We start from the raw sequence: 15396 nt of genomic DNA on the forward strand, positions 1-15396 counted from the left end.
TACAAAATATTCTTTATTACATGTACTTCCATAAATGAGTCAATTCATGTTCATCTAACTTGACCTTCGTGCTTTGATATCATTTACATCTCATTTGAATTTCATATTAGCAATGAAATGTTCACCAGGTCGCTCTTGATGCCCTGGATTGATGAATTTAATCAATTTATGTGTCCTCATTACTTGTTTGGTTTATGAATTATGTCTGTGTGACCTGTTTGTCAACAGAGTAACGAAAATTACCACTGAATCTTCTTTTTTATGAAGTTATCATAAGTCTACTCATGCAATCCAAGACAACATTATGTATGGTATAAATAATGTTGGGGAAATGTTTTTGCTTTACTATATAGTTTTACATTTCAAGATATTTTGTAGATGGAATTGTTAGGGTTAGGGAGCTGATTTAAAAATGAGATAGCTATGTTAGAAATAATGATATGCTCTCCTGCATGTTTATCCAGGAAAATTCCCTATAGTGTAACTAGAGGGCGCTGTCAATTGGAAGTGCAATATTAATTCTATTAATGTTACCACTAGAGGGCTTTCTAACTAAAGTATTTGCAGTTGACAGCTCAAGAGGGCGCTCATACAGTAATAGTAAATAACATCATCTTTTTTCCTATTTTTTCAGCATCTAGTTAGACACCTTGAAGAAGAATGTTTAGTATACAAATATGACCCAGATATCACAGTAAGTAATCTTTTTTCGAGGTATCGGTAGATAAATACATTACTTCTGAAAATGAATTACATGTTTTTATGGTTTTTGTTGTACCGGTACTTGTATCGTGACTGTTGCCAATCAAAAAATCAATTACAGTGCCAAATTTGAAATATTTAAAAAAACATACCCTTTTCAATTAAAATGTGATCAAATCCAGCTTTAAAACATCAACGAAGACCATTTGCCATTACATTCCTGTTAGCATTTTAGAATATGCATGTTTTTCTCTCTTAATTCAGAATTTAAGAAATACCTAAATAAACGATAAATTTTCAAATAACTTTCCAGTTATTCAATTATTAAAGTAGGTGTATGTGCTGCCATAAAGAACACCCAGACAGTGTCAATGTTAAATCTTCTGGCTTGTCATACATGTAGTACAGTTAAAGGTTGGACAACGTGCCATGCCATGTTGCGTTAGATACGGGGGGTAGATCCCATGTATACAACATACATGTATGTCTGCTACATTGTTTACATGTAATTCAAACATGACCAGAAATGTAAACAAAAATGGAATCTGTAAGTTGACTAACTTAATTCCCTCTACTTTAATAAACAAACTCAAAATGCATAACTAAATTATTTCATTGTATGAAAGTATGTTCCATTTACAATGAAATCAGTGTGACCCCCCCTTCTCCCGCTGCATATCCATACCTGCTTGGATATTTTTGTAAACCCTCCTTATGTTTTTTTTTTCAGCCGGATGATGTGGAGTACCATCCAGCTAAAAATGTTGATTTAACGTTGGCTAATAGCACCAAATTTGGTCAGCCAGTGAACACAACAGCTAGTGTAGTTCATATACCAACAGACATATTTACAGGAGGTATGTGCTTAAAACTTTACTGGAGTTTTGGGAATACTGGTAAAATGAATTTTGAACAAACAAACACATGGCTTTTGCAGCAGTGAACATTTCACTGGGATATTTAAGTTACTATGACTTTCACAAAATGTTTTTCTTAAATCATAAAAAAAAAAGAGAAATATTTTACAGTATATTTATTAAATCAATAGATGTCGGTATGCAAATGTATGCTAGTGAATGGAAATTATTAGATACAAGTTCTAAATTTTTGTATTATTCACCAATGATCCTTTGCTAACATTTACAGATCCCAGGATTTTGAATGGAATAAAATGGACTAGTAAATTGGACGAAGTGTATATTAGTAATTACAAAGAAGATCCCAGCTTGATATGGCAGTATTTTGGCAGTGCCGAGGGATACATGAGAACTTATCCAGGTATAATTCTATGCATTTTTTTATAGTCTCTTTTTGTGCTCATACATAACTTTAATCATAACAATGTAACAATGTGAAGTTAGGAGTCTGTGTATCACATAAATTGTAGGCTTATATCAGCTTATACTGGTAAATCAACAGAGAATGGCTGTCTATGCACATGAACGATTCCAAGTGTCAATTTCTCATTTTTTGATTTTTTCTTTATTTTATTTTTCACTGATCTGGTTCTAATTTGAAATTGCTCATAATGATGTCATTCATTTTGACTATCACCATCATCATCATGTTCATACTCCTTGTCTCTTCCTGACCCATATTTTCTTTATAAACCCATACAAATTACACTATTTTACATATTAAATAAAAAACATTTCCATTTCTCATGATATCGAATCCATATGTCTATGCTATGACTTAGCCATTTTGTCCTGTCGATGTACCTTTGTATGCCTTTATTTTTTGCACAACCCTTTAAAAATGTGAATTCCTGCACCAGATATACCACATTTATATGCACAGCCCCTGTGCATTTCCTGCGTTATGTTACTGATCACTCTTGTAACATATAGTTAAAGTTGTATGCTACTATCGTATATATATTGAAGTTTTCAGAATAATAATAATCATGTTTGAATATTTTTGTGCCTCCAACTATGTTGATGGGATACGTTTCAAGTTTTTATCAAATATCCATAGTAGCATACAATCTTTTAGTTCATATGTCAATAATAATTACCTACAGGCAAGTCTTTACTACTGTAAAATCTGTATTAGAAGCCGCATCTCTAATAGATGCCGCACCCATTCTTTTTGAACAATTCAGAACCCAAAAATTCACAATTTCTCATATGTGTAGATGCTCTAATAGAAGTCGCATCCCCTCTGTTGCATTGTACCATTTCAATAGAAGCCGCAGCTTTTAATACAGATTTTACAGTAATTATTAACCTGTTTTAAAGCATGTAGATGAATATTTATGGCTGAAATCTGAGATGATACATTTATAGGTTTATTTGTTTCTATTATTTGATGGGATACATACATGTATGTGATAAAGTTGCTGTTATTAGGTTTGTCTTATTAGCCCCCCCCCCCCAAAAAAAATTATCCAAAATTGATGCTCCCATGCATCTTATAGTTTTATTTTGAAATTATTCTAATAATTGTGCTTTTATTTTGAAATTATTCTAATAATTGTGCTTTTATTTTGATGAAACCAGAAAATCAAAAAAAAAAATCATTTTTTCTGGATCTAAATTTTTGCAATTTTATTGAATTTCATCTGATTCTTTTTATTTCCTATAAACATTTTATTTATTTTGGATGCTTAATATATAGAATGCAACATTGTTGCTTTCACAATCTTATTGTTATTACAAAGTAATGGTATCAGTATGACCATTTCCATTTCTCAATTATTTTAGCTGGTTATCTTCGTCTGCCATTATTATACATACTGGTATATGTATTTGCAAATGTTTGCAATATTTGAATTACTGCAAAGCATTTGGATAGAAGGTGAATCTGGGTGAATCATTCAATACTTGAAGGTATGAATATGCTCAAATTGTGCATATTTATGCATTTTCTTTTAAATTGTCGTAAAACATAGCAATAAATGTATCATCTGAGAAGAATCCCCATATTAGTTGTCACTTTTGGTAATGGTAATGCTCTGTAGAAGTATATGCAGAAGTCACCTTATTAATGTCTAACTCCGGAATCTATCAAGTAATAAGTAATTCATGCTACTCTGGTATAATAGTTTAGTTTGATGTCTTAATGTATTCCTATATTTCTCTCTCTATTGTTTGTGTTGTTGGAATATTCCAACTAAGTGGTAAAAATGTCCCGCTTTAATGCATTTTCGTACTTCATCATCATGCCACTTTCTTCTATACCTTCTCAATTTCCACCAAACACTTGTTCACTTCCTGTTTTCCCCTGATGCCAACTCTTTCTCTGTCTCTATGAATGCTTCTATCTTCACCATTTGCTCACCTCCTACATCAACTACTTTTTATTGTTTTTTTTTTAATGTGGTGTTTTATTATTTAATTTTCTCCTGGGTATTGCTTGCTTTCTCTTTACTCATCTAGCCAAAGACTGGAACCATGGCAAAGATCTTAACAAAACTGTTGATGTGTATGATGCCCGACTTGAACCCTGGTAAATTGTTTTTTCCCCATCTCACAAGTACGCTTCACCATCAGCATCTGCCTTTATTCATTTTGTCAAACTTGCAAAAACTCATCATTGCACTGCTCTGCACCCACAAAAGGCTATATCCATATTTACCATCTTTGCTTTCCTAATAAAATAACAATGATGTGAACTTTGTATTGTGTTGCAGTACCGACTAACGTGTTTGCTCAGTTATAAGCAGGTGTTTTTAGGCAATTATTTTAGTGGAAATACTGTACACTGTAAAATGCTCACTGCTAAAACTGTTTATTTGATGAAGGCAAAGACAAAAATTTCATGAGAATCACTGTGATTCACTATCAACGATCTCAGTGAACTGGTACACTGTACCTGCTACAAAATTTGCAATTCTCTCAGACTTTTTGAAATTCATGAAAATTTGGCTATTGTAAAATTAAGGTTTTCAGTATTCCACAGTTGTGATAAAAAGGTTACTTCTGTGAACACATGCGTGTAATAGAACAAGTGTGGTATGTACTGCTGCTAACTATATGTACTAAAATAAAAGTAGCTTCTTGACATGTACTAGCAATTGCATTCCTCTATTTGACTGATACAGCCCACAATTGGAGTTTAGGCCCTCTAATGATAGATGAGTACGATGTAAGGAGGCGTACTTGGTAAGTATTTAACATCATGAAATGTTTAACTTTGAATGGTTTTGGTCTGGTATCTATCTGTTGTAGATTTAGTACATGTAAATGTATATCTTCTTGTCAGTCTTAGTCTCTATCTTATTAATGTTTTAAACTTTAACATTTCATTGAATTTAAAAGATATATTTACTGGAATTGTATTGGGTATATATGTGCTGAACTAATGGGGAAAGATAACTATTGATTGTTATAACTTTATCATAAATCTGCTTGTTTCAGACTTGCGGTAAAATACTGTAAACGTAGTACTCTGTGCATGATAGGTGAAAATTGTAAACAATAACAGAGCTAAACAGTAAATCGTTTCTTGTAATGCATGAAAAAAAAAATTATTGGGTATTTGACTAAATTGCCATTAAAGTCATATTGCTTAAATTTCTGTTGCAAACCTCAGATATTTTATTAGTTGTCTGAGTGCAAACAGACCCATTTCATGCTTGAAGAGCGCCCTCTATATACTTTGTAAAAAGCTGACTAGAATGTATACTGCCCTCCAGTGGTTGTAATCTGATATGCATTATGTGGACTATGAAGTTGTCTGGTATAGACAAAATATCCTCTATGCATTGCTGAGTAGAGATTTATGTGTCTGTTAATTCTATATTCACTGAAGTGTGGCAACAAAGATTACACAATATTTTTTGTCAGACCTCTGTCACAATCAAATCAAACTTGTAATTAATAAAAAATGGAATCAACCCTGAAAATTGAACTGTTGAATTCATTGTGTTTATTGTATCGATATCTATCGTTATTTGAAGCAATGGCGTGATGACATTTTTGAACAAAAAATTCATTGACTGTCATCTCATTCAAAATTTGTGTTTATCGTACTAAATCCTACATATTGGGAAACACATTCAACATATTCTGACATTCTCTGAGTAATCATGTTCAAACTTATATAAACATAATACATGTACCGGTATATCATGTTGCACACATGCACATGTGTTTGTTTGATGTTTGATTCAAGATGGCTAAATGGTCTGCTGTCAACTTTGTCAAGCAGAGCTTATCTTATGAGTGATTGTCGGTCGTCAACGTCTGCATCAAGTTTTTACTTTTTTGACTTTGTCTTGAAAACTACAAGTCTGATTGCTTTGATTCTTGTTGCCTTTGGTGGACCTCTTTCAGTTTTATTCAATTCTTGATGATATCTTTAATTCTCTAATTTTGGTGAATATTTTTGTGAAAAAATGATATATTCGTCTTATTGTTGAAAAAAGCAAGTCTGATTGATTTGATATTATACATATACATGTAGGGTTCTACAAGTGGACCTCTCAGATTCTTTAATTAAAATGTGCATTGCTCAGCAGAGAGACTGCTTGTTAATGAATTCATCAAAATCGTACATTTCTACCAGTCAAAACCAGATTTGGGTCATATATGGATGAGTTTTGTTGTTACATGGTTTGCACATTCGATATAATGGAACATTGTTGCTTGTCATTTTGTTTTTGACTCCCATGTGCGAAGCACAAAATGGGAGTCTTTGCAGTTAGTGTGTCTGTATGTGTGTGTGTATGTGTGTATGTGTGTATGTGTGTGTGTGTGTATGTGTGTCCGACTGTTCCACTGCTATCTCAAGAACCATACATCGGTTTTTGATGAAACTTGGTGCATAGATGCTCTGGGCCAATGCGCAGATTTGATTAGGTTTTGGTAAAAATCCATGCTCGTTAATTACCTAATTTGCATGATAATTAGCTAATTTTTAGCTGTTCTATGACTGTTCCACTGATATCTAAAGAACCACTCATTGGATTTTGATGAAACTTGGTACATAGATGCTCTGAACATATGCGCAGATTTGATTAATTTTTGGTAATAATCCGTGGATACTAATTACCTAATTTGCATAATGATTAGTCAATTTTCGGTTTTTCCACTGATATCTCAAGTACTAATCATCACATTTCAATGAAACTTGGTACATAGATGTCATACGACACTGCACAGACCTGATAGTTTTTATGGTAATATCAGTACATATTAATTACCTAATTTGCATAATTAATTAATTTTCAGCATTTGATATAAGTAGTTAGCATTACATTTCAATGAAACTTGGTACTTACATACTCAAGGACTATGCAGAGATTGATTGTTTTCGATAAATATTTGTGCATATTAATCACCTAATTTGCATAATTAGTTAATTTTCAGCTTTTCCACGGGTATCTCAAGTACTAATCATCGCATTTCAATGAAACTTGGTACATAGATCCTTTAGGACTATGCAGAGACCTGATTAGTTTTAGGGTAAATAATTGTGCATATTAATTACCTAATTTGCATAATTAATTTTCAGCTTTTCTACTGATATCTAAAGTACTAATCATCACATTTCAATGAATCTAGAATTATGCAGACCCAATTAGTTTCCGGTAAATATTTGTGCATATTAATCACCTAATTTGCATAATTAACCAACTTTCACACTGATATCTCAGGTACTATACATCACATATCAATGAATGTACATGGATGCTGTAGGACAATAGACAGACCTGAATAATTGTGGGTTAAAATCTGTACATATTAATTACCTAATTTGCATAATTAACCAATTTTAAGCTTTCACACTGATATCTAAAGTACCGTAAAAACTCCAAAATTTCGACCGGTTTTAAATAATTGGTGTTAGAAATGTGACGTGTTTTTAGAGTCAAAATTAAGGTGCATTTTCGGACGGTCGAATTTTTCAGAATAGAAATCAGCAAAAAAAAATGGGGATGATAGACAGTGTGCTTCATTAGTTTTTAAAAAATGCAATGTCCGTCAATTGACGTAAACTTCCTCATGTTTCACGGTAAAAGCAAAGGTCGTGGCCGAGTAGTAACTCAAAATCTAAACAAAGTCATCAATCAGTGAGTATTATGACAAGCAAAACAAAACATCAAGACGCGGAGAAGAGGTCAGCACAAAACTAATAGGTCAAAAGACAAAGCTGTCTCGCACTACCTAGGAAAACTTGCGAATGTTCGAAGTACAGGTACCCATTGGACAAAAGATACATGGAAGTTTAGCAAACGATCTCCCCGACCCAGTGCAATGTATCCGGTTAGAATCAAAGCTCACGTGTCTCTTATTTGAGGGACCAAATTCTGCCGTAAATTCGCCCTTGGATTTAAGAAAATAAAATGGGACTTTTAAGGTATATTTTGGCGTCATTTTTCGGACATTTCAATCAATCCTGCCGGCTAAAATAGAGTCTAAGTTTTACCGTAGTCATTGACGTCTGTCTATTCAAGAGTACACGTGTATGATTTTTATCGTGACTAGCGTGAGCGGGTAAGCTTCCTTTCGAGAATGAGCTGTTATCACTGTGAACAATGTTAAATTATTCTTCAGATGACCAGTTTATTTTTTAAAAACAACTAATTTTTTTATTTAAAAAAAATCATGCCGTTTTCGCATCAAAATCCAAGCCAAAATATCGTACTACAACATCAATCTCTTCCGCATTGCGTTCAATAACATTAACATATTTAAATAAGCTATGGTAATTTGAACACGTTGGCATCATCTAGCTTTTTGATTGGTTAATTAGCGATTTGACCTATTTGACCTAAGAGAACATGGCGGATATCCTACAGCATCAAACGTTTATGCGAGACCGGAATCATTTGCTTACGATGAAACTAAGTTGACTTTTATTTGTATTTCATAACCATTCAACAAATTTATTTTGTGTACATTATTATAATCACTACTGAGTAGAGTAATAATCAACAATTCAGAAACGCAGCATGCCGAGATTTTTGTGTTCGTTTTTATTTGAACTTCGTTTATTTAGAATATATTTTCGTTACCAATAAAATAAAAATCTCTCAGTCAATCAGAAACCCGGATTCATGCCTTTGAGGAAGGTCCCGTTTGAACGCTCACATCGTTTTTTTTTTCGTTTGGGGGAAAACTAAAACTGGTCGCAATTTTCGAATAAGAATGAGTCGGCAATTTTTAGTGGAGTCGAAAATTTGGAGGTAAATAAAACACCGAAACCCAGCAAATAAATAGGTGGTCGAATTTTTAGAGGGGTCGAAATTTTGGAGTTTTCACGGTACTAATTATTCCATTTCAATGAAACTTAGTACAAAGATGCTCTAGGACAATGTACAAACCTAATTAGTTTGGGGTAAAAATCTGTTCATATTAATTCCCTAATAAGCATAATAATTCATAATTTTTTGGTTCTAATCACATTTCAATTAAACTTGGAGACATAGATTTTCTGTTACATTGCGCAGACCTCATTAGTTTTACACTCAAATCTGGTCATATTAATTTTCTGATTTGCATAATTAGTTTTCAGCTAAGTAATTTCGAATTATATTTAATGTGTCTCCAATACTCTCAGCACATGGGAGTTCTTTCTAAGCTTTCTTTGATTCAGATTGGATTCAAAAAAGACTGACTGGTGGTCATTTTATTTTATAATGAAATGCAATTCTTGATCCAAATCTCTGACCTTATTCTCATCGTTCATGTTAAAACTTGATATATTTCTTTAACTTGAATTAATACAATTACTTATTTAATTAACTTCAGTTATTGGAGAAACATTTCACCTTCTTAGAAAACCATAAAAGAAAAGATTTGTCCCCTTCCTGCTACCTTAAACACATGACGTTTTATATAATAGCATATTAATTAATTAATTAATAATTCTGAATGTGAAGTTAATTTAACAGGTTATATTAATAATTTATAAATACATTTTGATGGCAAAATTAAATCTACATGTCAGTGAAAAACTAATTTGCATGTCCGACAGATCATAAGATGACATTTCTATTTTCAAACACCTACACAATGAGGGCGCCCTTCATTGGCCAAAACACTATAGACATGTTTATTCTCAAACCATTGGGCTTTAAAAAAACAGTTCTGCCAAAAAATCAGCTTTGGTTAGTTTTCTGTCTATTTTTTGAAATCATTGAAATTTACAGGAATTTGTCTCTGGTATTAGAATACAATTATAGAGCTTTTATAATACTAATTTAAAAACACATTTCAAAGACATAAATCACAATAAGTGCTTAGGGATATGCCCACTTTGTACTTACTTATGATACAAAAGACACAAAATAAAATAAAAAATATTTATAGTTTATAGCTCTGTCTTTTTTTGAACACAGTTCAACACTTCTTCTAGAAAATACCTTCTTGATACTTGGGGTGTAGATGAATTGGGTTGGTCTCTATCAGATTTGCTACAATTGTAATCACCATGACAACAACCCTATAAACTGATGATTGTGATATGACTAGAACCTCTCCAAACATAACTGTAAACGTTTACATTTGTCTAATTTCTCATACACAATATGATCAACTTACAGTTTGCTCAAAATATTAAAATAAATTTTTATTATAATTTTAATGTTTTAATGATTTCGCTTAATGGCATAATAAATGAAATTAAAAGTTGCACAAAAAAAAAATGTATTGAACTTTTTTTTTTCAGCCTTATTTTTATATTTTATCTATAACCACATCAGTAAACTAAATTACAACAGTTGAGCACAGTGATGGTGATTAACATCTACTTCTGTTGTCATGGAGATGTTATTATTGATGGGGACAAGTCTACTGTGCATTTAAGATAAGAATGCTTTGGGCATTACAAGTACACGTAGTGACAGTACAATTGTACTTTCTATTCAATAATTATTTTATAATGGTCATAATAAATAGAATTAGTGGCCACCATATGAGAAAAAGACACCATATTAATTTAACATTAATTGTCTGAAAGAAAATACATGAAAAATCATTTTTGTTGTTGATAAATATTAAATTTGTCACTGTATTCTTGATATATTTCCCCTCAAGGCCAAACCTTTGTTTATGATAATTAAATTTCATATATAGTTAAATTACGTGTAATATCACCTTTTGTACAGTTATTTTGATCTGAGTAATGCAAGGGTTAAGGGGTAGATTTATTAAGATAGACGTCTACTTAAAAACAAAAATTCTGAATTGAACTATGGTATTACAGCATGTAGTACTGTATAGTTGAGGGGGTCATAATCCTAATGGACGGTAACATGACAGCTGGCAGCCTGTCAATCTTTAATGGTAACAGTATTTTGCTATATCCCACTCCAGTGTTGTGATACATGTTTATCATGACATGTGAGGTATTTGTACTTCAATGTACAATAGGGCAGTCTCTAGATTTGTGAGAAATTTTTTAACACTGGTTTGTATTGTTTACTGATTTGACCCAAAGCTCTATTGTGATATTTCCAACCATTCAAGGTTGTTCAGTGGAATATGTTTTCAAATAATTGATTATCAATTTAAGAGTTTAAAATTGTATTTTGAGATCATTCCTGAAGTTGTATTGGGGTCTTTGGACTATGTGACATACTAGATGTTCTGAATCTGTATGATATGTACTGAAATTTAATGATTTTCAATGTTGATGCACGTTTTAGTTTCATATTGCATGCTTCATTTGCCAGTGTTTTGTCCGAAAACGGGGACTTATAATTCGGTCTCTGTGCGTCCATGCATTTGTGCGCCCGTCCGGAGTCATATCTCAGAATTCCTTGGACCGATTCCGTTCATTCTTTGCATGTGCCTAGTACTTTATCTGGGACATATGCACATGCAGTGGTTTAGCGATTCGATTCAAAATGGCCGACTGGCAGCCATCTTGTTTTTTGAAAATGTTGTATTTTGGACATGCTATGTCAGTTTTCATTCAAACTTGGTACATAGATTATACATGTTAGGATACATGTCCATGACGATTTATTTCACAACTGGATCAAAGATGGCTGACTGGCAGCCATCTTGTTTTTTGAAAATGTTGTATTTTAGACATGCTTTGTCAGTTTTCATTCAAATTAGTACATAGATCATACATGTTAGGATACATGTCCCGCCGTCGGTGAGTTCCTGAGTCTGTTCGTCCATCCGTGTGTCCGTCCATCCGTGCGTCCGTCAGTCCGTGCGTCAGTCTGTCCAGAGTCGTATTTCAGAATTATGTGGATCGATTCTGTTCATTCTTTGCATGTGCCTAGTACCTTATGTGGGACATATGCATATGCAGTGGTTTAGCGATTCAATTCAAAATGGCTGACTGGCAGCCATCTTGTTTTTTGAAAATGTTGTATTTTGGACATGCTTTATCAGTTGTCATTCAAACTTGGTACATAGATTATACATGTTAGGATACATGTCCATGACGATTTATTTCACAATTGGATCAAAGATGGTCGACTGGCAGGCATCTTTTTTTTTTTTTTTTTTTATACAGTATCTTGGACGTGCTCTGTCAGTTTTCATTCAAATTTGGCACATACATGTACTTTATATACATGATAGGATGCATGTCCATGACAATTCGTTTCAAAATCTGGTCAAGGATGGCCGATTGACAGCCATCTGACTTTTTGGCCTTACTACTATATTTCCACAATTTATGTACCATTTTCATTCATATTTGGCACATACATCATACATATCAGTGTGTTTCATAATCAGATCAAAGATGGCCGAAAAACGACTGTTTTTATTTTTGGCCATATTACTACTACATGGAACACGTGTTTTGATGTAAATAAACAATCTGTTGTATACGCCACTTGGAACTCAAGTTTCAAGGACACGCTTGCGACAACCCCTCCGCTTTAATAAGACGAGCACAAAGAGAACTTTCAAAAATTTAACGGGGACTGTCATTTTCAATGACTTGTTTAATTTGCATGGATGTACAACGATTTTCTTCTGTTATGAATTACTGCAGGCCCACACAAAATAGTTTAGGTGAATAATCAAATATTTCCCTCTACACGCTTATTCAGTATGCACATATTCAGATGCATGTCATTTTGTTTTCCTGATTGCATTCAAAATGGCTGACTGGTGGCCATTTTGTTTTCTAAGGCCATATCTCTGCCATGCTTTGACTGATTATGTTCAAATTTTTATATATTCATTATACATCATGACATAGACATACAGATGTATTGGTTTGACGATTCGATTGAAAATGGCCAACTGGTGGCCATTTTGTTTTAATCAATGCTGTTCCAGAGCAATAGCTCTCAATATGGACAAGTACTCATTTGACAATACAAGTCGACTGAATGTCAATAGTTAAAAAATCATCATAATCAAGCATCAGCTTCTGAAATGTTTACGTTCAAACTCAAAATTTAAATTTGATAACTACTGGTAACAGGGACTGTGCATGCATGGCTTGTTATACCCGGGGTAATAATTTTATGAAAAACTATAAAATGTTGTTTATGTTCACTAAATATTTAGCCCAGCAACTAAAAAACAATTGGAAGTGATTTAATTTGTAATGCTAATTAATCTGTTCTTAGCTACTACTGGGTATTTTTTATTTGACACATCTAATTGCATTGTGCAACCACAGGTTACATCAAACAAGATATCTCATCACTCAGTGTCTTTAATGTGAACATTATAATCTAATATACCGTCTGTGTTGATTAAATGTACCAGGACTTGTTTGGGATATTGATAAGTTGATGGCTATGGTTGCCATAGAGACAAGAATGTGGCATATTACATCTATTGTTAGTGTGAGTGATTAATTACAAACAATGTGATAGAAACCCCAGTTCGTTTCAATCAATCTTTTTGCTGTATATGTAAATATAGACTCAAAACTGATTCATAGATTTAGGTCAGTCTTAGACTGATATAACTGATATGTCTATTATTGAGCAGTTTCTGTTATTATTTCACATAGCCACTGAACCAATGTAACCTAATTCACTATATCTATATAAAAATGACAGCAAAGAACTCTTGATTTACATTTTGAACTCAAGTAGACTGAAATACTTAACATTAAATGAGTGTGCATGTTATGATATATGAGTATCTAGACGCCATTGGAATAAAACACTGACTACTTGTATTAAAACTGACTTGTCACTAATTTATGTTGGTTTGTTTCACTGGTTGTTATAACATACAGCAAACATTTATTTAACATTTATGGAAAATTAAATATCGGGTTTAATATACTTTATGTCTGTTTACCGGGTTGAAAAGGAATAAAAATTTCAAAGATTTGTATGAATTATATAAAGTATTGGTATAACAGGAAACAATCGTATTTGATTTTTAATATTTCATTTCTTTGATTGCCTTGGTTGCTATGTTCATGTGGGACTGCATTTCATAAAAAGTTACTAATTCCTTTGCTTTTCGATTTTCTCAAAGTAACTAAACCGAATTTGAACATTACTGTAAAAGGGTTAATCATTCCCTGGGTTTTAATTTTGCTTATTTCGCTGACTGGAAAATGCGCTAAATTAAAACCCAGTGAATATGTAAAATTTAGCATAGAACACATTATCTAAATGATAAAACCGTGAATTTAAAACCCACTGAATATGCCTGAAATGGTAAATCAGCAAAATTTAAAGCCTGTAAAAAATTAGTCATTTTTATACAGTACTTTAAAAAATTCAATAGATAATGTGTAAGGCTATTGAATATTGTTATATCAGTATCTAACCTGAGTTATTTTGATATGTCAACTACATGCAACCAAATGGTGTATTTTATATAAATTTGAATCACTATTGAGTGGAAAAGAGATCACATATGCTGATTGTGAAGTACTCTTTTTAATAGAATTCAAAATTTGCACAACTGATCATGTTACTGAGCATATGTACAATGTGTTATGAAAAGATTCCATTCAATTAAAACATACATGTATTTTATTGGAGTCTCTCTATTCAAATTATTTTTTGAAAATGTATAACAATACTTGGCTCCATATCAATAATAAATATGACTTTTTTAGCGTTTGTCTCGGTGAAGAATTTCAAGATATACCTTCAAAAAAAAAATACAACTGGTTACATTATTTGTTGTCATATTCCGAAAATTTAAAATGATTTATTTCCATAATATTGTCTATTTACCATTTTATTTTCTTTATCCTCGTGGAACGTACCTCATTGAATTTGTAATTCAGCCTGATTTTCTCAAACTGCTTGTGGTCATGTGACCTGACTAGCACATGTAATAAACATGCAGATACTGCCAGCTTTAACAGCGTCTGTTTTGAGTTTTATTATAAGCTCATTTGTCAGCGTAGAATTCATCATTTCATACTTCACTTACTAATTTAAGGAAACAAAAACTATTAAAGTCTGCGGAATTTACTGCTGTCAGTTTTTCTAGTGCTTATCTTGAGTTATGTTTGCCAGTGACGTTCCAATGAATATGTCATTATTGCTTCTTTATTCCCATTTGCAATTGCGTGCACTGGAGGAAATTCAACTGATTCAGCAAAGTGACAATGATGAATTGCTGACTTTGTATCTAACAAAAGCAATGAGGACAGTCATTCCCATGGCGTAATGGATGGATTTGATGTATTAATATATTGCTATATTGTGGAATTATAAGCTACTATATGTCTGGGTAAATAATAGCCCTTGATCATTTAGTATTCTGTTCCAATTTCAATGCAAATGATGTCTGTTACAGACTGTTATAAGCTTGTGCTGCTGTTTTTTAATGTATTGAG

General features: G+C 32.5%; 1 protein-coding gene across 1 annotated transcript in view; it reads left to right on the forward strand.

The window, feature by feature from the left end:
• Window positions 1-15396, forward strand: part of LOC102804829 (voltage-dependent calcium channel subunit alpha-2/delta-1) — a 141861-nt gene that overhangs the window by 77136 nt on the left and 49329 nt on the right. Inside the window, exons 4-7 of the mRNA XM_085497102.1 lie at window positions 635-694; window positions 1433-1559; window positions 1849-1980; window positions 4748-4808. Of these exons, the coding sequence (XP_085353228.1) occupies window positions 635-694; window positions 1433-1559; window positions 1849-1980; window positions 4748-4808 (380 nt within the window). The remainder of the gene's footprint in view (window positions 1-634; window positions 695-1432; window positions 1560-1848; window positions 1981-4747; window positions 4809-15396) is intronic.

The sequence above is a fragment of the Saccoglossus kowalevskii genome, chromosome 3 (assembly GCF_978046115.1).
Source record: "Saccoglossus kowalevskii chromosome 3, keSacKowa6.1, whole genome shotgun sequence".
NCBI lineage: Eukaryota > Metazoa > Hemichordata > Enteropneusta > Harrimaniidae > Saccoglossus > Saccoglossus kowalevskii.